The sequence below is a fragment of the Cynocephalus volans genome, chromosome 5 (assembly GCF_027409185.1).
Source record: "Cynocephalus volans isolate mCynVol1 chromosome 5, mCynVol1.pri, whole genome shotgun sequence".
Classification (NCBI taxonomy): domain Eukaryota; kingdom Metazoa; phylum Chordata; class Mammalia; order Dermoptera; family Cynocephalidae; genus Cynocephalus; species Cynocephalus volans.
This window is the reverse complement of record NC_084464.1, coordinates 159,451,444-159,479,409: the sequence shown is the minus strand read 5'-3', so window position 1 is coordinate 159,479,409 and position 27,966 is coordinate 159,451,444. Positions and strand designations below refer to the sequence as shown.

Sequence of the window (27,966 nt, the reverse complement as noted above, 5' to 3'; positions counted from 1 at the left end):
CCGCCACTCAAACTCTGTGCTACAACTAATTTTCTGTCCTTTGCTTACTTCTAAAATGGAGGAACTTCCTCTGGGGACCAGTACTTGAGCTCTGTGGTTGAGCTAAATTGCTGCTTTACTGCTGATTCCCTACAGAAGGCTTTTTGTGCAGCTCAGGTTTTAATGGTTGGCTTTATTAGTTCTTCCAGTTCTAGTGAAATCCAGTGCACCTGGGTTGTGTAGAAACACTGGTCTGGGCCTGGGTCTTTTCATCAAACTGCACCCCATGCAATTCTGCATTCCTGACCAGTCTCCTCTGAATGGTCCTGTGCTCACTGGGGGGCAGATCAGCTGTCCTTGCTGTGCCCTAGCATGCCCCTGGTGGGCCTGTCTCCCCCACCACTCGTGCTGCAAACACTTCCCATGGGGCGGGCTGTGTGCCGGTCCTTCATGATGACTCACCAGCCTCTGAGTGACTCCTTTTTTTCAGCTGTTGTGGCTCCTCGGTCCTATGTGGGTCCATGGGAACCCTATTAGTGGTATTTCTGGCCTGGGAGCCACCAAGACCTCTTCTCCTCTGCTGCCTCCAAGCAACTTCATCCAAGGGATACAGCTGTAGCTTTTGCCAACTCCCGCTCCATGCACTCAGCAGCTCTAGACTGGATGCAGCCGGGATTCAAAATGGTCAGAGAGGTTGCTTCTTTCTCTCATTGTGGCTTCTCCCAACTTCATGCACTCCATAGGTCTCTCCTCCTCTTCCCCTGAGCTCTAGTGGCCCCAGCTTGGCTGTTCTTGCTTTTTTATAGTTGTAAATTGGTTGATTTGCAGGAGAGAGTGACACTGGGGATTGTCTGTTCTGCCATCTTGACCAGAAGTCCACAATAATTATTATATTCAATAATAATTTCTTTTTTCCACAAACTTTTTGAAGTACCCTCATATGTATATAAACATTATAGTGAGAATTTTTGAGACTCCTGGTATGTTGTATTTGAATCAAAATTAATTAATTAATTAATTATAAGCTTTATTGAGGTATAATTGATGTACAAAATGTTGCACATATTTAATGTATACGTTTTGATTTCTGGACATATGTACGTACCTGTAGTACCATCAGCACTATCAAAATACTAACCATATCCATCGCCCCCAAAATTGTCCTTATTTTTTTGTGTGTTTTGTTAGTTTGTTGTTTTTTGTGGTGATAACACCACATGAAATCTGTTCTCTTTACACATCTTAAAGTGCACAATACCATAGTACCATACTGTTAACTCTAGATACGTACTGTGTTGTATAGGAGATCTCTAGAATTTATTCATCTTGCATAAATGAAACTTTATATCCAGTTGAGCAGCAATTCCTCATTTCCTTTTCCTCACAGCCCCTGTCTACCACCATTCTACTCTCTGCTTCTATGAGTATGACTATTTTAGATACCTCACATAAGTGGAATCGTGCAGTATTTGTCCTTCTGTGACTGGCTTATTTCACTTAGCATAACATCCTGTAGGTTCATTCATGTTGTTGCAAATGTTGGGATTTCCTTTTTTTTCAAAGGCTGAATAATATTCTATTGTGTGTGTGTGTGTGTGTGTGTGTATTGTGTGTGGTATATATATACACACATTTTCTTTATCCATTCATCTGTCAATACACATTTGAGTTGTTTCTATACCTTGGCTATTGCGAATAATACTGCAATGAGCACGGGGATTCAGATATCTCCACATGCTGCTGGAACAATTGGATATCCATATGCAAAAAAAAAAAAAAAAGAATTTTGATACAGATCTTGCACTATATGCAAATATCAACTCGAAAGAGATTGCATTCGTAAATGTTAAACCTAGTACTGTAAATTTCTAAAAGAAAACATAGGTAGATATTTTTGTGACCTTAGACTAGGCAGAAAACGTTCTCAGATACAACACCAAAATCACAATCTATTAAAAAGAAAAGATAAATTTGACTTCATCAGAATAACTACTGCTCTTCAAGAAATACTAAGTTCATGAAAACATAAGCAGAAGACTAGAGAAATATCTACAAATTGCATATCTGGTAAAGAGTTTTGTCCAGTGTACGTGAATAACTCTCAAGACACAAACATAAGAAAAAAAAAAAAAAAAAGAAGAAGAACCAATTTAAAAATAGGTAGAAGATTTTAATAAATGCCTTACCAAAGAAATAAAGATAATAAGTAAGAACTTGACAAGATATTCAGTCAGTAAGGAAGTGCAAACTAAAACTGCAGTGTGGGACCGCTACACACCTGTTAAAATGGCAATCAAAGAATCAAACCACAGCAGCTACCAAGTTTGTGGAGCAGCTGGAACTGCTGGTGTGAATGCAAAATAGCACAGCCACGTGAACGCCACTCACCAGATGAGCCAAGCATCCTCACTCCCAGACATTTACCCAAGTGAAGTGAAAATTTATATTCATGCAAAAACCTATACTCTATGTTTAAAGCAGCCTTATTTGTAATAGCCGAACCAGAAAACAACCCACATGTCTTTCAGCCAATGAAAGGATGAACAAGCCATGGGACACCAGTACGGTGGAATACTAAACAGTAATAAAAGGAAATAGGCTATTGATTACAAATAGATTAATCTCAAATGCAGTCTATTGTGAAACACGCCGTGCTCAAATGCTACATGCATGAAAGACAAAACTGTAGGGACAATATGCAGATCGGTGGTGACCGAGGGCTGGAGTGGGGGGTGGGAGTTGAGTGCAAAGACACACAGAGAATTAGCGGGGAGATGAGACTGTCTGTAACTTGATTTTGATGGTGGTTATGCAATGATATTCATTTGTCAAAATTCACATAACTGTACACTAGAAGAGATAAATCTTATGTTAAGTATACTTTAATAAAAAATGGAAAAAAATAATTACTTTTAAAGGCATGTAGTATTAGCAGTATAATCATTCAGATTATACTTATCATAGACAAACAGGAAAAAGACCAAACCAACATATGACAATTTGTTGATACAATGATGTAGGAGGTAGATGTTTTGGGGGAGGACGATGAATTCTGTATTGGGTCATTGTTCTTATATTAGCCTTGTACTATTCGGACGGAGACTAATCAGTCTCTCCTCTGCATTCTCATGGTGCATACCTCATTGCTCTATTTAATATTTATGTAATGCTCCCTTGCTTTATAGCTATTTGATATATTTGTTTCCCAATGACATTGCAATATTCTGAGAAAGGGAACTTAGTTTTACTCATATGTATTTGTATACATGATTAATTTTTTTTCAGCAAAGCTATTTTTTTAAATTATTATAATTATGTGATGGTGTGTAGTTCATTGACTTCCAGGGTTGATTCAACTGATCTATTTAAGAACCATCTCTCCCAACCTGCATCTCCTCCTACACTTTCATTCATAATATTCCTGAGACTTTCACTTGGTCTAAAAAAGTGATTTTTACCAGGTGAACTTTACCATTTTTTCTCTGAAATAACCTAGAGTACAAGTACACATCAGCCTCTGGGCCAGCCCCAGGGGGTGTGAGTGAAAGATGCTGGTGTTGTTTACATGGAGCTCAACACAAGGTGAGACCACTAGGATGGTCTGGTCACCAGAGTGATAAGAGAAGCCTGCATGTCATTTATAAGACTATGAAGAACAGGCACCTAACTCAGCCTGAGTGATGTGCTTGGAGGTTTTCAAAAAAGAGTAATCTCCGCAATGAATTTTGAAGAATGAGCTGGGATTGTCTGTATTGAATAGACATAAAAGGTTATAAGAAACAGAGCACGGAATCTTGGGAGACATGGGGAACGGGAGACTGGAAGTGGTTCATCATGGCTGAGGTAAACATTTGATGAGGGGACATGGAGAGACAAAAGACTGGACAGGCTGGAAGCTGTATTGTAAAAGTATGTACAGCGAGGGTGAACAGGCAAGACTATAGCACAGCAGCCAAGGGCAGCTGGCTTCCTGGCTTGGAGGGTCTGCACATGTGAGGGTGCCCTTCATTAAGGCAGGGAAGGGCAGTTTCAGAGACAGGAGGAGAGCTCAGCTTTGGACATGGGTAGTTTGCTAGGGCTGCTCTAAAGGCAGTGATGCTTAATCAGCTTTCTGTATCTGTCCATGGATTTAGCCAACCGTGGATCAAAAATATTCAAAAAATAAAATAAAAATAGCAATACAACAATAAAAAAATAATACAAATGAAAACAGTATAGAATAACAGCTATGTATACGCATTTACATTGCAGTAGGTATTATACTGTAGAGATGATTTAAAGTATGTGGGAGGATATGCAAAGGCTATGCCATTTTGCACCTTTCTCTTGGTCCTGGGGGTCTCAGGAGGCAGGACTACATGTAGTTTCCGCCAAGAGTCCCTCAGGGAGCAGTGCCGCACGCAGCCCTGCCAAGAAAGTGCAGGAAAGTGAGTTGCTGCATGCCTTGAGCTAGGGGCTGCAGCCTGGGGAGGTGGTCACAGACCAGACACAAAGTTCTAGGGCTTAGCTCATGCACTAAGCAAATGTATTGGGAAAAAGCAGGTATTATATGTGTTTCAGCCATCTGTAAACCCCTCCCATCACCTCCCCATCTCCTAGACTCAATAGGAAGTCTGGGGTTTGCGGTTAAGCCTTGCAACACCTTGCTGACACAGTGTATTCGCATCCTGCTGAGAGAGTCGAAATCCTGGAGAGCAAGAGTGCCTCCATCTTTAACAGGTGTTTTCCTTCATTTTCCTCCACCATTTTATATCAGGGACTTGAGCATCCACGGATTTTAGTTCCATGGGGGGTCCTGGAACCATCCTCCATGGATAGTGAGGGACGGCTGTATATGCCTCTGAACTCTGGACAGGATTCTGAACGTAATATTTCCTGACAACTCTTACTCATCCTTCAAGTCTTATCTTGGATGCTGTATTGATTCATTTAGCAAAACATTGTGGTTAACCGCAATGTGCTAGGCAGTGTTTTTGGCAAGAGTGAGAAAAGTAAATGTTGCCCCTGTCATCAAAGAACTTAAAAACTGATAGGCTGAAGGAGGAGACATAAAATAAACAAATAAACTGCAGTATTCAGAAGTTAAGATAAGTACTATGAGAAAATAAACGGGGTGAGATAATGAGAAAAATGGGTACTGCAGATGGGGAGCCCAGTGAAGGCCATTCTGAGGGTGCAACATTGAAGCCGCTTTTTCAAGGAAGCCAGTAGGAACAGGAACGTAAAGCGTCAGAACAGGAGAGGCCACAGTTAAGCACTCTGCAAGTACGTCATCAGCCAAATCAGTGAAACACGTATGCATAAAAATAAAATGCAAATTGTGCATAGCTTATGTATGATAAAAATATTGGAAAATATTTTCAGAAAGGTTAGTTAAAATTACATTTTAAAGGGATATATTTCCATCAAAAGTCAACTTATTTGGGGAAGTTGGAGACAGGACAAATATATCAGGGAGTGAGGAAACTCCTTCTTGAATCTAAAAGGCAAAGGCATGACATAAAGCCAGGATTTAAAAGGAAATCAGAGCGTAAAGATTTGGAAAATTTGCAGCATGGCCATGTGATAGAGAAGCAGAGACCATTTTCATAAGAAAAATGCAAGGGTGCTAAGAAGATTATACAAAAGAAAGGAATGCTGCTACCCACAGCCCTGCTGCTCTAGCCTTGGCTAAACTGGCCTCAGGCATGGCTGGTAGACACAAGCCAGAAGCCTTGGTGGCATCCACGTGGTGTCAGGTCTGCAGGCTCACAGAATGCCAGAGTTGTGAAGGCTTGGGAACCTCCACCCTGATTTCAAAGAATGTACTGAAAAGTCTGGGGACCCAGAAAGAGATTTATCTCAGGGGTGGATTCACCCCATAGAGACTTCATTAGAGTAATGCTGAACAGAAGCATGGGGTCAGAGTTGCAGCAGAGAAACCCCATCAGCACCATGCCCAGTGAAGACGTGACAGTGGGACTGCCATGGAGAACCCAGACCTGTGGAGCTCCCAGCCTGGGAGAGCTAAAGTGTAGCCAGAGACCAGGAAAGCCATAGAAGTGGAGCTACCTGAGGACTTGGGGACCCTACCTCCACACTAGCATGCAGAGGACATGGAACATGGAGTCAAGGTACGTGATTCACCAGATTTGAGACTTAATGCCTGCCCTGCTGGGTTTCAGACTTGCTTAGGACCTGGTACCCCTTTCTTTTGGCCTATTTCTCCCTTTTTGAATGTGAATATGTACTACTTGATTGTCCTACCATTGTATCTTGGAAGTAGATAACTTGTTATGAATGTCACAGATGGGACTTTGAACTTTGGACTTTTGAGTTGAAACAAGTTAAGACTTTCGGGATGGAATGTCTGTATTTGTATGTGAAAAGGGCGTGAGTTTTGGAGGGCCAGTGGTGGAATGTAGTAGATCAAAATATGTTCCCCCAAACTCACTGAATCTTGAATTGTGTCCCCCAAGTTTTATGTATTAGAAACTTGGCCCCCACTGTGACAGTTAAGAGGATGGGAAATCCTATTATGGTAATTGAAAGGTGGAGACTTGAAGAAGTGATTGGATTGTAGGACCGTGCAGTAGTGATGGATTAAAAAGGGTGGTCAGGGGCGTGGTTCTGAGGGCTTTAAAAGGAGAGTGAATGAGGAGGTTAGTCTCTCTGCTCTCTCTGCTCCACCATTTTCACAATGTGGTACTCCACTGTCACTGTCACCACCACCTAGACCCTCACCAGAAGTGTTCCCTGGACTTTGGACTTCACAGCCTCTAAAACTGTAAGCAATAAATTTTGTTTTCTTTATAAATCACTGAGTTCCAGGTATTTTGTTACAAGCAACAGAAACAGACTAATACACCATAGTTATGTACTCGAAGTCATGGTCATAAGTGTTAAGAAAAAGGTATGGACTGAATTACTCTTAGGGAATAATATTCCTATAAAATTATTCTTAGGGAATAATCTTAAGAGCCTGGAGTCTGAACCTGGTTCCACTCTTGGTTAAATATGTGTCCTTGGGCAGCTACTCAATCCTGCCTCACTTTCTCATCTGAGAAGTCAAGCTAGTATGTTTTATTGCGAGGGGTAAATGAGTTAACCAAACTTTTTAGTGTTTAGAAAAATAACCAGCAGGTAGAATGTACTAATCAGCGTTTACTATCATCATCATCATCGTCATTATGATGACGATGATGATGATGATGATGATAAGTGGGTTGATCAAATAAAATCTATAAGAATGGTCCCAGTGTGGTGCCCAGGCTGGTGGTGCAGACAGTGACTGTCACTATGTTCTGGGTTAGTGGTGGGCTCCAGGGACAGAGAAGTTCTGCTGTGTAGGAACTAACAATGAAGTTGGCAACCCAAGTGGGGCATTTGCTTTCAATTTACTCTAGAAATAAAATCTGTCCAGTTCTTAGCAGTTGGATAGAACTGCTGAGAGTGCATGAAATCAGCTATGTAAACTGTCATGTGTATTCCACAGTGGTGGAACCACTGTGTACGTAAAGGTTTACCTGGTGTGAGCCTGCAACAGCATATCCTGCTGTCTGTGTGCACCTATCTGCAAACATCGTAGTGAAGCCAGTGTTGATACGGCAGTCTCCAGGGAGGCCTGGAGCAGTGCAAATCTGGACCAGATCACCTTCCAGGAGCATCTTCCAGACCTTGATCCTATCTGTAAGTTTTAGTGAATAATTTCTTCTTCCCTTCTTTCTTACAAAGATGTTATATTACGAATGCTGCAAAGTACTTTGAACACTTCTATAAAGTACTTTTTTGTTTTCTTATTACATTTGATATCTTTTGAAAGATGAAAGTCATGAATATTAAAATCCATCTTGCATATTTTATGTTGTTTTTATCATGGATGAAAGAGTATTAACTTATCAGAGATTTGTGCTTTTTTAAAGGTTGCCTTTAAGGTTCTCTCTCAGTGTGATTTGTTAACCTCAGCCAAAGTGTGAATGGCAAGAGGGTCACGATGGGGTATTTAGCATCTGCATTTTGAGAGAGAGGCTGTGATGGCAAGCTCCATAACCAGCTCCTTCCTTTCCCCCTTTAAGCTTAGAGCACTTTTAAGCAAATTAAATGGAGAAGAGTGTGTAGATTTCTTTAAATGAGCTAGATAATTTTATAGTGTTTTCTTCAATCGAATATACCATCTATTTTGTACTAAATTATATATTGTGACCCTAATGACTAACACCAGTTGGACTCAGAATACCCAGAGTTACTCATGCCTCTGTGTGCTTCCTTCCATGAGCTGTCTTTGCCTGGAATGGCTGCAGCCCCACCCTCCACTCCCACCTCCTTGAATCGAATGCCTTCTCAGTTTTCAAATCCAAGCTTCATCCCCTCTAAGAAACCTACGCAGATAGAATAAACACTTTTCTCCTGGGCAACCTCATTATACCCTGGGCTGCTTCCTGCATAACATATTCAATACTTTATTGCATTTAATTATTTGCATTTTTATTTTCTTGAAATATATCCTGTTTGCCCTTGATGTCCAAGTCACATGGCTGCTTGTATCAGCATGAATTGCATTCAGCTGCCAGGAACAGAGACCAAAAATTGCAGTGATTTAAACATGACAAGACAAAAGTGTTTTTTTCTCTCTGGTAGAAATCTGGTGGTAGGTAGTCCAAAGATGATATGCGTCATCACTGAGATCCAGGATCCCAGGTTCTCTCCTTTCTGCCCCGTCGCCCTTAGTGCATGGCTATTTTTCTCAAGGTCATCTCCTGGTCCAAAATATTTTATGGAACATCAACCATCAAGTCCATAGGCCAAGCAAGAAGAGGAAAGGGGAATGGCAGATCAAGAGTTTGCACCAGCTGTCTTTATTTTCTGTATTTAAGGAGTAACTCTAATCTTCTGCTTACATTTTATTGGCCATAAATTACTCAATGACTACATCTCACTGCAAGGGAGTCTGGGCAATATAGTGCTGTCAGTGGGCATTTTGCCACCATTAATATTTTATTACTCAATCAGGAAGAAGGGAGAGAAAGCATGGGTTGGTAAGACAACTAGCTAGCACCTCTGCCACAGTGTTCCGTTAAGTCTTACGTGTATAAATAAAGAACATCTCCTAGAATAATTAGCTGTATTTTCAGTATACACACAGACAATTATCTGGACCTATTCATTCACAAAATTGGGAATTAACTGAGAAAAAAAGTTCAAAACTGTTGCTTGGCTAAATTAATTAGGTTTATTGCCTTCGTTCATAACTAATTTTTATATTTAACTCTAGTGAAATAGCTTTCTTCAGACTAGGAGTGTTTATCATGACTATTTACCTGTTTCCAATTTCCTGTCTGTGGAATAGAGATAATGATAAAATCCACCTCAAAGACTTGTTATGATAAATTGAATTCATAATGCAAAGCGCTTAGAACAGTCTCAGGCTCATGGTAGGTGCTCATTAAATGTAGCCCTTCACCACAATAGCACTGACTGTAACTGTTAATGTCTGTTGAAAGCTTACCGTGTTTTAGTCATTCTGGGCAATGCTGTACAAATATAAACTCATAGAATGCGCATAGCTGCCTTTCAAGGTCAGTGTTGTTTTATCGCATAAATGGAAAAGGTGAGAGGTTAGAATGGCCATTTAGTTAACAGACACATAGTGCTCACCGTGTTCCCATCCCAGTCTTAAGTCATTTCTGAGCATTAGCTGATTTAGTCTTCATAACAAACCTAGGATGGAGGATTGACTATTGTTTTCATTTTTCAGATGAGGAAACTGAGGCACAGAGGAGTTAGCTTACTTGACCAAGGCCATGCACTAATACCTGGCAGAGACAGGATGTGGGCCCAGGAGGTCTGATTCCAGGATTCGTGCTCTCAGCCACGTGCCATCTTCTGTGCTGTGCGAGCTGGGATTAGCATCTGGGTTTCTCGGATGCCATTGCCTGGGCTTGTGCTTTTAACCACTATGATATCCCTTCTTATTATGCATTTCCGTCTTTTCTCCGTCTATTTCTTAATTAGCTACTCTCCTTTTCTCTGCTTTGGTGCTTTTCAGATTTATCACAATTTTTTATCTGAGTTTTGTGAACTAAATTTATTTAAGTAGTTTATGCGTGTGTGGGCCTGTGTTTGTGTACTCTTGGTTAAACTGTTTAAATCACTCAAAATACTCAAACTGATGGACCTACTGTAATGCATTACAAACTGTATTTATGAAAAGGATTTGGTGATAATATTGTCATGTTGTTCTCAGACCAGATAACATACAAATAGTCCTGGTTAGACTGACTCTTCTTTAAGTCTGTCTGGGGAAGGAGGCTGCTTCCATCTACGGGGTGACGGGCAGCCTATCCTGTGTGCCTGTTCTTTGGGTGTGTTAACACCCCTGTGCACAACCCTCTTTTGCTTCCTGTACTTTTGTACAGTATACACCATTTTATGAAAATATACTATATAGCAGCACCATATATTTATTTTTAAGTGGTCTGTCTGCTTTTTAAGTTTCTCTATTACTGATATTGATTACCATAGGCGATTCATTGTCTCCAAACCAAGCATGTTTCATTTATTTCATTTTTCTGTTATCTTAAAATACATAATCAATAAAACAAACTGTGTTGAAAGTCAGATGGTTAATTTGAACGTTAATTGAACAGTAAGACAAGTTAATTGAACAGTAAGACTACACCAGGTTGAACTAGAATGTTTTTTTGAGTACACATACCTGCAAATTGCACAATTGAAAGAAATGTATTTAACTTGATGATTTACCAAAACCTACTGAAAAATAAAGCATTAAGTAAATTTGATTTGGTTTTTAAAATTTAGCCATAGACTTTCAAAGTTTTGGATTTTGGATGCTTAAATTTTTTTTTAAACTCACGAAACTTATTTAACAAATATTTTGAGTAAATTATTGGGGGGTTTGCATAAAAGTTAGAGCTTTCAGAAATGTTAATATACTAATTTGATTCTAAACAGTCACAGTATCATATATAATCTTACAGTATTCCTATGCTACTGCTTTAAAAAAATGAATGCAGTATAGGCTTTTGTTTAGAAAAACAGTGTTTACAGTAGTAAATATAACCGACACAATCCATCTGCATGTGCTGGACTAAATTGCTTTTTTTGTGGAACTGGTGAGGGAGCTCTTTTTGGACTGGGTTGAGGTTGTTTGGCAACCCTCATAGATGTGACAGTTGTCTCTTCCTCTAGTGGCATTGCTTTGCTGTAAAAGAAAACAGGGAAGCCAACCAAAATAACACCATTCCCCTTTGAAAGAAAGCTGGAAAAGCAAAGAGCATGTCTGCTGTGAATTAGACACGTGCACACACACACGCTCGCACTCTCACACGTTGTGCTTTATTTTTCAGTTGTCATGATGGCTTTTCTTCACTGTACTGCACCGCACACCTCTGCAGCCTAGCGCAAGTTATATTGCCAGGAAAGATACTATAAAACGAAGCTGAACGTGGCAGCCGTTGAAAGAGTCGTGTATTTGCAAATGACTACCTGTCACAATATGTTTCTCAATTCTTTTTTTTTTTTTCCCCTGAATTAGCATGAAAAACACAAGGTTACAAAGGTAAGTGTTGTTCTTAGTCTCTAAATAATTGTGTATTTCAAAATAGCAAGAGGAGAAGATTTGGAGTCTGAGAAATTATAATTCTAACCAGGAAGCTAGAAGAAAGTTGATGAATTTGTAGTGCAAGAACTGAATCATCAGGAAAGCCCAGATTGAATGTTCAAAATCATGTTATCAAGAACAATGCTCTTATTCTAATAGAGAATCCTGATGAACTGTTTCTACAGAATTACTTAGTGTCTTCAGTTCATTCATATATCCAACTCTTCCCCACAAGATACTTTGCGAAGGTTCTTTTTAATAAATAAAGTTATTGATGACATTAACTTGTCAAAAATATAGTGGACTTGCCTATATTTGGATATCTGTATAAAAGAGCACTTATTTGGAATCCTGGCAGGTTCATAATGCTTACAGCAATTCACATAGGCCTGCAGGCACTTCTCTTCTCTGGGGTGGGCCACTTAAGAGCAATTGTTACCTACAGATATTTCATGTTCTTCCTATGTAAGGGTCTGGGAATAGCACATTTTTCTTTACACTTTTTACTAATGTTCTCTGGTGCACATTTCTTCATTATTGCACCTAATCTTCTTTAAGTGTGAGTCCGCGGCTAGGATGGGAGAACAGTCTGTCTTTCCCAGTACTGGTTTTGGGTGAACTGATCACGGTGGCCCGTGTGTGGAGGTCACTGTGATGCTGTGGAGAATACTGGCTGTGCGGTCCCAGTGTGGCTGAGAAGCGGATTGCCCTTATCCTGCAGCAGCCATTCCACACCTCCTGTTTCATAAACCTTTGTTCATGGTTGTTTGTCACCTGTTTGTATCTGACCTTTTGAGTCATTTCATCTCTTAGTGGATTTTGCAGTTCTTTGTATATTGTCACAGGCATTTTATGTTCAAGGGAATGCTTTATATTTTGTAGACACTTAACTCTAAATTAATATATTTATACCCAATTTCATTCCACTAAAGAAGGAAGATGGTGATGAGGTGAATAATTAAGAGGTATTATCATGAATGCCAAGAAATCACCACTGAGGATACCAAAGGCAGTTTGGGCTTAATTTAGTTTCTGCCCCCACCCCCCAAAAAGTGACAGCAAGAGGTATAATATGCATATAAATAAAAATGCATTTTACAGTATTGCAAAAACTGAGTTTCAGTACTTTAAACTTCAGGGTTTTTAGGAGGATATGGCCCTTCTCTGTGCACCAGGAAAGCACTGAAGACATCAATCATCTCTTTCCTCGTTCTCAGGCTTCACTCTCCCTTTCTCTAAGTCACCTTTTAGTCACCACAAACTTCTAAAAATTCTCAGCCTTTTGCTTTATCTGTCCTGGCTCTCTCCTTGCCTCGAATGGGCAACTCCAATTTCTCCCGTGTTGGACCACTTGACGTTGTCCCACAGATCTCTGATACTCTGCCCATTGTTTCTGTGCGAGATCAATCATGGATAGCTCCTATTGCTCTTTCTTCAAGTTCACTGCCTTTTGTTTTCAGCATTGTCTAATCAGTTGTTAATACCTCTGGTGCATGTTCCTGTAAAATATTGTATTTTTCTTCTCCATATATTCCATTTGGGACTTTTCAACACTTCTTCCTTCATTATCATCATATTTTCTTCTTTCTTGGACATGTTGAGCATGTCTGTAATACTAGCTAAGCATCCATGCCTGCTAATTTCATTATCTCTGTCATTTCTGGATCTTTTTCAATTGATTGATTTTTTTTTTCTTAATTATAGATCATACTCTCCTGCTTCTTTGCACCCCTGGTAGTTTTTTATTGGGTTCCAGACCCTGTAAATTTTACATTGTTAGGTGCTGGATTTTGTAGTTTCCCATTAAAGAATGTTTTACTTTACACAGACAGTTAAGTTACTCATCTTAAGGCTTGCTTTTAAGCTTTGCTGGGGGATGTCCAGAAGAGCCTTGACTCTGCAGGTAGTTTAGCTGTATGTGAGCTTTGGGAATTGTTAACCATACATTTACAGATGAATATTTAACCATAGATTTGAGGTGAACTCTGAAAATTTCCAGAACTCTCTCTATGTAGCTCACTTCTCTTAGGCTTCTGCCCTGCAAATTCTAGCATTGTTAGCCTCCCTAAACTTTGATTTCCATCTTTCCAATTCATTGAGAATTTTACTTTGTTTGGTTTTCCCCTCTCTCTGCTATAGTCTCAGATTCTGCAGGTAATTAGCTGGATCGTCTTTGTACGTGCCCTTTTCACTGGGATCACAGTTCTGTACTATATGTGGTCCGGTGTCAGTGCTATGGTTTAAATGTTTGTCCCCCCCAAAACTCACGTTGAAAAGTAATTGCCTTTGTAACACATTAGGAAGGGGTACCTTTAAGAGGTGATTGGATCATAGGGCTCTGCCATTCAGAGTGGTGATGCTTTCTACCACGTTAAGATGTAGCAAGATGGCCCTTGCCAGATACCAGCACCTCCATACTAAACTTCCCAGCCTCTGCAACTGTGAGCCAGTAAATTTCTGTTCATTATACATTACCCAGTCTCAGGTATTCTGTTATAGCAGCACACAGCAGACTAAGTCAGAAAACAGTTGTTTCTCTCTGTAGTTCTCTGTCCAGTTTTCTCGTTGCTTATAGTGGAAGTGCAGTTCCCATAGCAGTTAATCCTTCAAGTGGAAAGCTGGAAGTCTCAGGTATAGTTTTAGGATATCACCCACTTTCTGCAATCTCCACAACTATTCTCTGAAATAGATATTATTGTTGTCTTCATTTTATAAGTAAAGACACTGACTCTGAGGAAAATTTGAGTAACTTTTTCAAGCTCATTGATCTGGTAAATGGCAACTCAAGATTCTAGCCCAAGCTTCTTGTCAAAGCCCACGCAACACAATGGTATTCTTATATATTCTCAGTCAGATTTCCAAGTTAATTGGAAAAAAATCATTCATTAAAAAGTTACTCATTTGAAGCTGAGGGCCTTTAAAAAATGATTGTTCTTTTATAGTCATGTTACTGATTTTTCTTGAAATAGCTTAAGTGTTGCTTTTAAAATCTTATAAAAATGAGGTACATGATAGAGAAATCTTTTTCTATCCATTTTCACTCTTCCTTTTCTCTGCACCACTCTTCCACCACTTGATTAATAATGTTACATTTAAATTATGTTTAAATTTTGATATTTTGTCTAAAAATAAACATTTTAATAAATGTTGATTTAATTTCATTCTTTTGAAGTTATCTGTGTTGTTACGTGAAGTGGCCTCTCCCACACTTCATGTTGAGGCAAGAAGTTGTAAAAAATATGCTCAAACCCTTGCTTTGTGACTCAGGATTAAACCTCTGAAGTAATGAGTACATAAATGACTCAGGACTTTTTCACCCAGGGTTCCTATAATTAAAGCCAAAATTAGCAATCCAGCTAATCACAGCGACAATGATGACAACAGAGGCCACCTTTAATGGGCATCTCACAAACGCCATCCCACGTCATCTTCTCACCAGTCCTAGGAAGGGTAGTCCTCAGTTTAAGACGTAAGAAAGGTTATGCCTGGGAAGATTAATTAACTTGCCTTAAATTATATAGCTGATAAATCCTAGAGTCTGGATTTAAACCCATAACTGATGGCCCAGAAGCCAAAACATATTGCTTAGTAGTGTATTATTTTCACCAAGTAAATAAGTGAGATGACATTTACACAAGGCGGAATTCAGCAACCTAGGACTTACACAGGCTGGTTCAAAAAGAATTAAATACTTGCAAAAATTTATTGTTAAGTAGCTAGGTTATATCCAACCAGCTAATATGCACGATTATAGTGGAGTTATCCTTAAGTGAATCCTACTGAGAGAGAAGTAGAGGTTTTGATTACATGTTCCTATTCCTGAGTGAGATATATAAGTATATAATAAATTATACATGTGTGTATATATATATATATATATAATTTATGTATTATATAACATATAATGACATACTAATATATATTTGAAATAGTTCAGTTATGTTTTCATCACCTTGGATGATAGCAACCTCTTAGGGACAGTCACTTGCTAAGGACGCTGACTCTATTTGCTGAGCAAATTTTCTTTCATTTATTTAGCAGATATATTGGATCGCATATCAGTCATTCCCACAGACAGCTTAAAGATTAGTTGAGGAAATCAGACAAGTCCAAATCAAATTATACCAGAAGGTAGAATATGTTTCTTTCCTAAAATATATGTACAGATTGTGGGGATTCAGGGCTGTTGCGGGGTTGGACAAGCCTTCAGGGTCTTATTTTGGTCTTCAAATAAATTGATTTGGTGTCCCAAGGAGTTCCTTTTCTTTGTGATCAGAGATCATCAGTGATGTCAATAAAGGGGTCTGACCTTTGCCCCTCAGCTGCTACCTCTCTACTTCAGCCCTTTTGGTCTCAAACCAGCCCTCTTGCTAATGTCCTGTCTTCTCCGGATGCAACAGCCTGTGACACACAGTGCCATAGGTGCAGATCAGTCAGGGTAAAAGAGAGATGTTCTCAGGACACTAGCAGATTTTGTTAAGGGAAGAGTCCAACTACATTTTTTTTTTAAAACATTTTGCACCTCAATGAATTTTAAAAAGTATTTTCTCTGTTTCTGTTGCCTCAGTCAGTCTGTGGGTTTAAATATATATCAATCCATCAGATGAAGGAGGTATGCCCCTCCCAACTGACTTAACTGAGATTTAAATCACTGTTGTTTGATTTCTCAGATCCGAGATTACTTTTTTTAAAATTTCAGTTGGGGTATCCAGTATGGAATAAAAGTAAAAATTATGTTGGCACCTTTAATCAATAATCTTTCATTTTTCCTAAAAATAGTACACATATGTGTTACGAAGTATATGGAATTGCCTTATGCAAAAGGCGGTGCTGCTGACATGCCATCAGTAAGGTGGGATGCACAAGAGTTATTTACTTAGTTGTCATGACAGGTTTTTGTTATAATCTATGTATATTTCTTATTAAAAGTACTGGCAATAATTGGGTTGCCATGGTTTCCATATGAATTTTTTTTTATAAAAACTTGGAATTTTTTCTTGTGTAAAAGTAGCTCTGTTATAATAATGTACTCCAGTCTTTAGTTTTTAACAGTACTAACACAGGGTTATTATTGCAATTACTTACCAGGAGAATGAGCTGACATCTACTCTTTCTTTTTGGCATTTCCTGACTCCATCAAAAACTTTTTCCAGTGAATTCTCAATGCTGCTGTCAACCTTTCTTCTCACCTGTGGCTTTGATCTCAGAGTAGCTTTCACTCTAAAGAGAAGCAGTCCACATCCTTACTCTTTGCTTCAAAGCCTTCAACTAGATCATCCAAGATTTTTCAACTTTCTTCTGCCTTCATTTACTCCTACTCAGACGTTCTAGTTAAATAAATCCCATGTCCTTGAAGTGTCTGGGCCCATTTAATCCACTCTTTCTTCTGAAACTTCTCCTGGCCACCTCCGTAAATCTTAAATGTCTGTGTATGTACCTGGCTAGTACTTGAAGCTCTCTCCAATCTGTAAATTATAAAACAAGAAAATAACCAAACAATAAACAAACCAAAAAATCTAGGTTATCTCACCCATAAGGGATTTGGAGCTTTTGCCCTTAGCCCAAATTCTGATAACCTCTTTGCTACTCCAAATCTAGCCTTGCCTTATTTAGGCATGAGGTAAAAATAATTTTATTGACATTGTGTGTGTGTGCATCAGTGGCCTGAGTTTGCTTCTAAGAGTGCAGGTGAGCTGCAGTTCTCCACTTCCAGTTCACATGCTGTCTTCTCACGTGACAGCACTCGGCACTGCCAGTTCACATGCTGTCTTCTCACGTGACAGCACTCGGCACTGCCAGTTCACATGCTGTCTTCTCACGTGACAGCACTCGGCACTGCCAGTTCACATGCTGTCCTGAGCAGTCTGCTGTGAACAGTGTCCTTCTTATCCCAATGCATTTCCTCCAGGATGATTACACTGGAGGCTCACAAAGACCCCATGTCAGAAAAGATAGTTATTATATTTATCTCTAGATAGAAATATTGTGTGTCAGACAAGATAATGTATGTAGCCAAAGTCACACAAATTATGAGGAAGAGACTGTAAATGTAGAGTATTTTCTAGTATGTCTTCTGCATCTTCTCTATACTTTATCCAAGTTTTGAGGTGAAACTCTGGTCATTTCATTCATCATTTTTTTTTTTTTAACAACATGAACTCAACTCAATAACATGTAAACTTAATTAATATATTTATCTCTATTTTAGACAATACAGGTCCTAGAATATACTATGTCTTCATTTACTCGTTCTCACTATATATACTAGTGTTGCAGTGTATTTTAATTCTATATATTTTTTGAAATATTCACCAAATTTTTTTAATGTAGCATCTAGCATATATCTAGCATTCTACAGACACTGAGGATGTGAGGTGTATAAATGGTGATCTTGCCCTTAGGGTGCCTCTGTTCAGACTCTCACTGGCTCCACCTATTTCCTGAATGGAGCCCAGTCCTCATGACCTGGGATATGAACTCTGCAGTCTGACACCACTCTTACATCCCACCATTTCATGTCAGTCACCTCTCAGTAAAACCTGTCACTTTCAAAGTACCACATAAGATGCTCTTTTCTTCTCTGCATGTCCTTCCTTCACATCTTCAAGGTTTAACTCAAATCTGGTTCTTCAATAACTAAACCCAGCCATATATAATGTTTTATTTTATGAGGTCTCGTAGCATGTTATGTATTAGTCTTTCATAATCATTAATTTATCACCACACATCAGAGATGTTTGTGTGTAAGTCCTCACTCCTCAACTGGTCTATAATGTGGTTTAAGGCACAGACCATGGCTTAGGCACCCTTCCAAACCTACCCCATATAGTAGGACCCTATATATAATGGGTTCTCCTTAAATATTTGTTGAATGAACAGAAGAATTAATAGATATTATTTATTTATTTATTTATTTTAGTTTATCAATATATATTGTAGTTGATTTTCATGACCCTATAGCCGTTCCTCTTCCCTCTCCCTCTGTCCCCTCCCCTCCCACATCATCTCTGTTCACTTGTCTTAAAAACTTCAAGGAATTGTTGTGATTGTTGTGTCTTCTCCCGCTCCCTTATTTGTTTGTCTATTTATTTATTTTTAGCTCCCACAAATAAGTGACAACATGCAGTATTTCTCTTTCTGTGCCTGACTTGTTTCACTTAATATAATTTTTTCTAAGTTTGTCAATCGTCAATTTTGTTGGAAATGGTAGTATTTCATTCTTTTCTATAGCACAGTAGAATTCCATTGTGTAGATATACCACAATTTCCTTATCCACTCATCTGATGATGGACATTTAGGCTGGTTCCAACTCTTGGCTATTGTATATAGAGCTGCAATAAACACTGGAGAACAGGTATCCCTTCGGCATGATGATTTCCATTCATCTGGGTATATTCCCAGCAGTAGGATAGCTGGGTCATATGGTAGGCCCATTTTCCATAAAGGCTGCACCATTTTGCAGCCCCACCAGTGTATGAGAGTTCCGTTTTCTCCGCAACCTCTCCAGCACTTATCATTCTCAGTCTTTTGGATATTAGTCATCCTAACCAGAGTGAGATGGTATCTCAAAGTGGTCTTGATTTGCATTTCCTGGATGCTGAGTGATGTTGAGCATTTTTTCATGTGTCTGATGGCCATTCGTATATCTTCCTTTGAGAAATGCCTATTTAGCTCTCTTGCCCATTTTTTAATTGGGTTACTTGTTTTTTTCTTGTAAACTCGTTTCAGTTCCTTGTATATTCTGGATATCAATCCTTTGTCAGATGTATGTTTTGCAAATATTTCCTCCCACTCTGTTTGTTGTCTTTTCACTCTGTTGATTGTTTCTTTTGCTGTGCAGAAGCGTTTTAGTTTGATATAATCCCATTTGCTTATTTTTCCTTTGGTTGTCTATGCTTTTGGGGTCCTATTCATGAATTCTGTACCCACTCTTACTTCCTGGAGTGTTACCCCTGTGTTTTCTTTAAGGAGTTTTATTGTTTAAGGATGTATATTTAATTCTTTAATCCATTTTGAGTTGATTTTGGTATATGGTGAGAGGTATGGGTCTAGTTTCATTTTCCTACTGATGGACTTTGAATGTGTTGCCCCTCCAAAACTCATGTGGAAATTTGATCTCCAATGTGGCAGTGTTGGAAACTGATTGAGTCATGGGGGTGGGTCCCTCATGAATGGATTAATGCTCTCCTTGGGGTAGGGGGGATAAATGAGTGAGTTCTCACTCTATTAGTTCCCGCAAGAGCTCGTTGCTTTAAAAGACCATGGCACCTTCTCTCTCTCTCTTGCTTCCTCTTGCCATGTGATTTGCTTGTACCCACTGGCTGCCTGCCACTTTCTGCCATGAGTAGAAGCAGCCTGAGGCCTGTGCCAGATGCAGCTGTCCCAGAATCATAAGCCAAATAAACCTCTGTTCTTTATAAATTACCCAGTTTCAGGTATTCTGTTATAGTAACACAAATGGACTAAAACACCTACATATGAATATCCAGTTTTCCCAGTACCATTTGATGAAGAGGCAGTCTCTTCCCCAGTGTGTAGACTTGGTGCCTTTGTCAAAGATCATATGGCTGTAGGTATATGGGTTGGTTTCTGGGTTCTCTATTCTATTCCATTGATCCATGTGTCTGTTTTTATGCCAGTGCCATGCTGTTTTGCTTATTATACCTTTGTAATATAGTTTAAAGTCAGGTAGTGTTATGCCTCCAGCTTTTTATTATTATTATTATTATTATCATTATTATTATTATTATTATTATTATTATTATTATTTTGCTCAGGATTGCTTTGGCTATGCATGGTCTTTTCTTATTCCATATAAATGGCTGGATAGTTTTTTCCATTTCTGAGAAAAATATCATTGGAATTTTGATGGGGGTTGCATTGAATCTGTAGATTAGTTTGGGTAATACGGACATTTTCACAATGTTAATTCTTCCAATCCAAGAGCATGGGACATCTTTCCATCTTCATGTGTCCTCTTTAATTTCTCTCAACAGTGGTTTGCAGTTCTCTTCATAGAGATTTTTCACATCCTTGGTCAACTTTATTCCTAAGTATTTAATTTTTTTAGTGGCTACTGTAAATGGGCTAGCTTTCCTGGTTTCTTTTTATGCATGTTCCTTTTGAAGTATAGAAATGCTACTGATTTTTGTCTGTTGATTTTGTATCCTGCAAGTTTGCTGAAATCATTTATCAACTCTGGTAGGTTTTTTGTAGAGGCTTTAGGCTGTTCAATATATAGGATTATATCATCCACAAACAGGGACAGTTTGACTTCATCTTTTCCAATCTGGATGCCCTTTATTTCTTTCTCTTCTCCAATTGCTCTGGCTAGTACTTCCAACACTATGTTGAATAGGAGTGGTGACAGTGGGCATCCTTGTCTAGTTCCTGTTCTTAAGGGAAAAGCTTTCATCCTTTCCCTGTTCAGAATGATATCGGCAGTGGGCTTATCTTACATGGCTTTAATTGTATTGAGATACTTGTAGAGAGTCTTTATCATGAACAAGTGTTGAATTTTGTCAAATGCTTTTTCAGCATCTATAGAGATGATCATGTTTTTTTGTCTTTGCTTTTATTGATGTGGTGTATCACATTTATTGATTTGCATATGTTGAGCCAAACTTGCATCTCTGGGATGAATCCCACTTGATCATGGTGTATAATTTTGTGTATGTGTTGCTGTATTCTGTTAGCTAGTATTTTATTGAGGATTTTTGCATCTATATTCATCAAGGATATTGGCCTGTAGTTTTCTATTTTTGATGTATCTTTGTCTGGTTTTGGTATCAGGGTGCTGTTTGCCTCATAGAATGAGTTTGGGAGAATGGCCTCTATTTCAATCTTTTGGAACATTTTGTAGAGAATTTGTATCAGTTCCTTTTTGAAGGTTTGGTAGAACTCTGTAGAGAATCTGTCTGGTCCTGGGCTTTTCTTTGTTGGTAGCCTTCTGATAACAGCTTCAATCTCTTTTATTGTTATTGGTCTGTTCAGATTTTCTATATCTTTTTGCCTCAGTTTTGGGAGTTTGTATGTGTCCAGAAATTTATCCATTTCCTTCAGATTTTCAAATTTGTTGGCATATAGTTGTTTATAGTAGTCTCTAATGATTCCTTGTATTTCTGAGGTGTCTGATGTAATATCACCCTTTTCATTTCTACTTTTTGTTATTTGAATCTTCTTTCTTCTTTTTTTTGTTAGCCATGCTAAAGGTTTGTTGATTATTTATCTTCCAAAAAACCAACTTTTTGTTTCATTGATCTTTTGTATTGTTTTTTCGGTTTCTATTTCATTTAGTTCTGCTCTGATCTTAATTATTTCTTTCTGTGTACTAATTTTGGGTTTGGATTGTTCTTGTTTTTCTAGATTTTTAAGGTGAAGCATTAGGTCATTTATTTGCCATCTTTCCATTCTTCTGAAGTAAGCATTTAATTCAATAAATTTCCCCCTTAGTATTGCTTTTGCAATATCCCACAGGTTTTGGTATGATGTGTCATTATTTCCATTAGTTTCAAGAAATTTTTTGATTCATTGTTTAACTTCTTCTTGAATCCATATGTCATTAAGTAGAATGTTGTTTAATTTCCTGTGTTTGTACAGTTTCCAGAATTTCATTTGTTATTGATTTCTAATTTTAATCCATTGTGATGGGAAAAAATACACGGAATAATTACAATTTTTTTTGAATTTGTAGACACTTGCTTTGTTAGACCTTGATAGAACTAACATGTGGTCTATCCTGGAAAATGTTCCATGTGCTGATGATGAGAAGAATGAATATTCTGAGGTTGTTGGAGGGAATGTTCTGCAGATATCTACCAAGTCCAAGTGGTCTAAAGTGTTGTTTAGATCTTTTGTTTCTCTATTGATATTTTGCCTAGATGATCTGTCCAATGATGAGAGTGGAGTGTTCAGGTCTGCCACTATTATGGTTTTAGTGTCTGTCTCATTCTTTAGATCTAATAGTGTTTGCTTTATAAATCTGGCTGCTCCGACATTGGGTGCATATATATTTATGATTGTTATGTCTTCTTGACGAATCGATCCTTTTATCGTTATATAGTGGCCTCTTTATCTCTTTTTATGGTTTCTGCTTTAAAGTCTATTTTATCTGATATAAGAATAGCTACTCCAGCTCGTTTTTTCATTTCTATTTTCATGATGTATCTTTTTCCATTCTTTTACTGTTTTTTTATATGTGTCTTTACAGATCAGGTGAGTCTCTTGAAGGCAGCATATTGTAGGGTCCATCTTTTTAATCCAGTCAGTCAGTCTGTGTCTTTTGAGTGGTGAATTTAATTCCTTTACATTTAGAGTTATTATTGAAAGGTGTTGACTTACTCCTAGCATTTTATTGATTTTTGTTCAGTTGTCTTAAGTACCTTTTCTCCCTTTCTTTATAATTTTCTGTTTGTCTTCTGTATATGTTGGTTTCTTAGTGTAGGAGATAAACTTTTTTTTTTTATTGTTAGCATTTTTGTTTTGCTGGTGGGTTTTGTTCTTTTGTGAGTTTTCATGGCAGTGATGGTTGTTTTTGAGGTATCAAACCCAGTGCTTCCTTGAAAATTTATTGTAAGGCTGGTCATGGGTAGTGGACTCCTGCAGTTTTTGTTTGTCTGAGAAATATACTATTTGTCCTTTATTTCAGAAGGATAGCCTTTCTGGGTAAAGTATTCTTGGCTGGCAATTTTTGTCCTTTAGTATTTTGAATATATTATTCTATTCTTTTCTGGCTTTTATGGTTTCTGACGAAAAATCTGATATTATTCTGATTGGGGCTCCCTTATAGGTGACTTGCCTCTTCTCTCTTGCAGCTTTAAGATTATCTCCTTGTCTTTGAGTTTTGCCAGTTTGAATATAACATGTCTTAGAGAGAACCTTTTTGGATTGAATATGTTTGGGGATCTTTGGGCCTCCCAAATCCATGACTTTCCATGTACCTGGAAAGTTTTCTGCTATTATTTCGTTGAATATGTTTTCAATGTCATTTCCTTTTTCCTCCCCTTCTGGAATACCCATGATTCAGATATTTGAGCACTTAAGGTTGTCTGTTATCTCTCTTAGATTTTCTTCAATTTTTTAAATTCTTTTTTTTTTTTCTTTTTTCTGGTCTTCCTGTGTTAATTCAAACAGCCTGTCTTCAAGGTCAGAAATTTTCTCTTCTGCTTGTTCTAGCCTGCTGGTTAGACTCTCTGTTCTTTTTTGGTTTTTTGTTTTTAATTTTTTTTTTATTTCATTAAATGAATCCTTCAGCTCCACAAGCTCTGATACATTCTTTTTCAAAGCATTGATTTCTTTGTACATTTCTTCTTTCAGATCCTGTATATTTTTTCTCATTTCATTGTGTTGTCTAACTGAGTTTTCTTGTATCTCGTTGTTTCCTTAGAATTGTTGCTCTAAATTCCTTGTCAGTCATTTCAAAGACTTCCTCTTCTATAGGATCTAGAGCTTGAGAGTTATTATTTTCCTTTGGTGGTGATGTACTTTATTGATTTTTCATATTTCTGGTATCATTCCTTTGGTGTTTTGTCACTGTGGCAGGGAGTATCACAGTCCACTCATTTCACTCTGATGTTTGGCTTGGATCCTGAAGGGACTGCCAATTCTGGGCAGCAGGAACTAGCTTGGGCTGGGGGTCCCACAGCACTTGCCTGTTCTGGCACAGCAGACTTGGGGTGTGTGGGTCTGTTGGCTCTCAGGACTCTCAGGGCAGCAGGGACTGACCTGTGCTGGGAGTCCCACAGTGCTAGCCAGTTCTATCACAGCTGACTTGGGGTGTGTGGGCTGGCAGCTCTCAGGCCTCTCTGCATGGTGGGGACTGGACTGAGCTGGGGTTCCCATGTCATCTGCTTTTTCCAGCACTGCTGACTTGAGGTGTGTGGATCTGGTGGCTCATGGGCGTCTCTGTGCAGTGGGGACTGGCCTCGACTGGAGGTCCCATGGCACCTGCCTCTTACAGCACAGCTGACTCAGGGTGTGGGAGCCCACTGGCTCTCAGTCCTCTCTAAGCAGTGGGGACCAACCTGGGCTGGAGGTCCTGTGGCACCTGTCTTTTCTGGCATGACTCACTCTAGGCATGTGGGCCTGGTGGCTTTTAAGTCTGTCTAAGTGGCAGGGATTGTCCTGGGCTGGAGGTCCCATGGTGTCTTCCTTTTCTTGCATGGCTGACTCGGGGCACGTGGGTCCTGTGGCTCTCAGATCTCTCTGGGTGGCAGGTACTGGCTTGGACTGGGGTCCTGTGGCACACGGCTCCTGCCTGTTCCAGCACAGATCTCAGGCCTCCTGTTCTTGATTTTTAATAGTTGCAAATTGGTCAATTTGGGGGAGAGAGTGATTCTGGGAATGGTCTACTCCACCATCTTGCCTGGAACTCCTCTTAGGCAGGAGCTCATTTGAAGTTATTGACGCAATTGCCAATCTCAAAGGTGCAGACTTTTACTCCTGCTATCAGTATTGCTTCTTAGGAGGGCAGGGCAAGAGATATACTTTTTATCTTGACCTGATGTAGGTTGGATGGCCTTCCACTATTTGGTATTTACTTCATCAGGAACAGTGGTCTCTGGGCAAGGGAAGAAGGGATGGAAGACACAGGTCATTTGGCTTCATAATTATTTGAGGAAAACTGCACGATCCAAATCTATCTGCAAAGGAGGAGTTTCTGAGGCTGGGAAGTCCAAAGTCCAAGGAACACATCTGATGAGAACCTTGGTGGTGGTGACAGTTACCCAGTGGTCTCATGTTGCAAGATGGTGGAAGCAGAGAGAGACAGACAGGCTCTTCTCTCTCTTTGAAAGCCCTTAGAACCACCAATAGATATCTTTTTAATTATCCTTTTTCTTTTGGCTTTTATTAGGTTATTACCAGTGCAAAAAAATCTCATGATATTTTTATATCTTAAACATATTATGCATCTTTGGAAAAACTTTAGTCTTTTTCTAAGTCTCAGCATATATTTGTATGTACTGGCTTTTTAAAATTAAAATAATTGTTTTTTCCTCCAGGTACCAAGAAAGCAGCTCAAGAGATTGCAGAATTTACAGATAGAGAAAAAGATTTATAGACACATTATTTCATTCCTAGATCTTATTTCAACTGTTACCTAAATAGCTTTGTTAATTCAGTCCCAAACCCCTTCCACATCCATGGCAGTCCTAAGGGAAATTGAGTTAGTAATATAAACTAAGATAATAAATGTTGCTTTTCATCATTTGCCATACTTTTACAGAAACCTAAAAATGTTTGTTATGAAACAATGTGAAAGAACATTATACAACTGAAATTCATTTGGCTATTACTGCATTCCCGTGTATTCTGGCAAGTATTTTAGGTGTTATTTGCTCAGGAAAATCTTTCTCTTCCTCATTTGAGGCTGCTGCTCCTCTGGCTTCCATTTACAGTTTATGATTTTGTGATGCTCATAAAGTTCCCATTTATATAGTGCCTAGTATCTAATACATTCTCAGTAGATAATTATTGAGCTGGACTTTTAAAAGTTTGTCGAAAGCTTCCAGGTGTGTCATGACAGAGTACATCACAGTTGTGGGAATTGACTCATGATTTAAAAATGCCATGAAGCTGTGATTTTGGGGGGACAGATGGATTTTGAGATAGAAATGATTGTGAATGAAATACAAATTTCAGGAAAGATATTTTGAACTCAGGAACCCTAGAGCAAAACAGGGTATCTTAGGCTATTAAGAAGATGATCTAAATGATGAATATTTCAGCATAATCATTACTGTCATCATTTAATCTGTTTGGTGAGGATCTATTCTTCACCAGACACTTATTGATAATTTCCATATAATACTTTATACAATTCTGCCACAAAGGTATTATCTCCATTTTGTCAATGAGAAAATTCAAGTTCAGAAAGAAAAATAAATGTCTTTGTATCACACAGCATGTAAGTGGTAAATCTAGAATTCAAGATCTGATCTTCCTGGCTCCAGGATATAATTTAAATTCTGTTCAACATGTACCATGTGGCTTCTTTGTATGATGGTGTAGTCATCACAGATGGAGCAGTACCATTTATCCACTACTATCCAGGTGGAGTTGCATGTCCCCAGACAGGGCTGGTGTTCAAAATATTTGTCAACTGGTTTGTTCTGGGCATCACCCAACCTGAATGCATACTACACCCTATCAAAGTGGACCAGGCCTCATTACACCAGCATTCTTATCATATCAATGCATATTCATTTTAATATCAGTCTCAGACCTTGCTGTGGGTCAAGTATGTCCTCCAAAAGTTCAGGTATTGGAAATCTGATCCCCACTGTAACAGCGTTAAAGGGTAAGAAATCCGATCATGATATTTGAAAGGTGGGACCATTGAGAGGTGATTGGATGGTAAGGATTGTGCCCTCATGAATGGATTGATCCATTCATGAAGTAATGGGTTGATGGTAATGAGCAATCATGGGTGTGGACTAGGAACTTTAAAAAGAGAACACATGGGAGAGCCCTTGCTCACACCAGTTGTCACCATGTGATACCCTGGTCACCAAAAGGAGCCTGTACAGAGTAAGGGAGGAAGGGAGGAAGGGAGCAAGGAGGGAAGGACAGAAAAAAAGAAAAGACTACAGTAGTGCACTGAACTTTCAGAAGGGAGAATGAACCTAAGGATACTAGTGGTGGGGGTGTAGGGAAAGAGGAAGTTGGGGAGTGATAAGTGAGGTTGAGGGCATGGGGAAAGATTACAATCTGTAATGGTAAATATGCTAATAATAATAAAGAATGCATATTTTATTTTAATGTTTCTTTCCCCATATACTGCTGTCAGTTGTTTCACCATTAGGCTTTCTGTGGCCATACCTGGCCATTCATCCTTAGAATGTGAAATTGTGCTGCATGATGCTAACTTCTTCCACTACTTTTAGAGTAGCATAGTAAAGAAGAAATATGATTTGGTATGCCTGTAGACTCTGGACGCTCTGGGTCTTTAAGTTTCCACTGCTTTGCATTTTTAACTTATCTTTCTTGCTCTTTAACTCATCTTTTCTTAAACGGTAATGAAATGGGTCATAGTTTGAAAGTAAGAGTTGAGTTGGTAGATTGACACATTTTAGGCAACAGGCTTTATGTGGTGTAACTGAGAAACAAGTCATTCGGTACTGGCTACACTAGGCAGGTAGTCAAAGTGGCAGGTGTCTTGCCTTTGCAACTGAGAATGAATGTAGTGAAATTGATTTTGTTGCAAAGTGCACTGATATTATCTGACAGTTATTTCAATGTATGTCTTTAAATCCTTCAAACTTTGAACAAGTATCCGTTGTGTTGATTTTAGAATTGGGTAATGTAAAAAGAAAAAGAACTGGGAGCTTAAAATTGAGCATGAAACCAACATTGATGCAAATAATATCTGGTCTCAATTTCAGTTATT

General features: G+C 38.7%; 1 protein-coding gene across 6 annotated transcripts in view; it reads left to right on the top strand.

The window, feature by feature from the left end:
- PRKN (parkin RBR E3 ubiquitin protein ligase) overlaps positions 1-27,966 on the top strand; it is a 1,299,935-nt gene that overhangs the window by 559,526 nt on the left and 712,443 nt on the right. For 4 of the 6 annotated variants that reach the window (XM_063096536.1, XM_063096534.1, XM_063096531.1 and 1 more), the window contains one exon: positions 11,513-11,536. The exons of the other annotated variants lie outside the window; for them this stretch is intronic. In XM_063096536.1, coding sequence (XP_062952606.1) covers positions 11,513-11,536 — 24 coding nt within the window. The remainder of the gene's footprint in view (positions 1-11,512; positions 11,537-27,966) is intronic. 6 annotated transcript variants of the gene reach the window in all.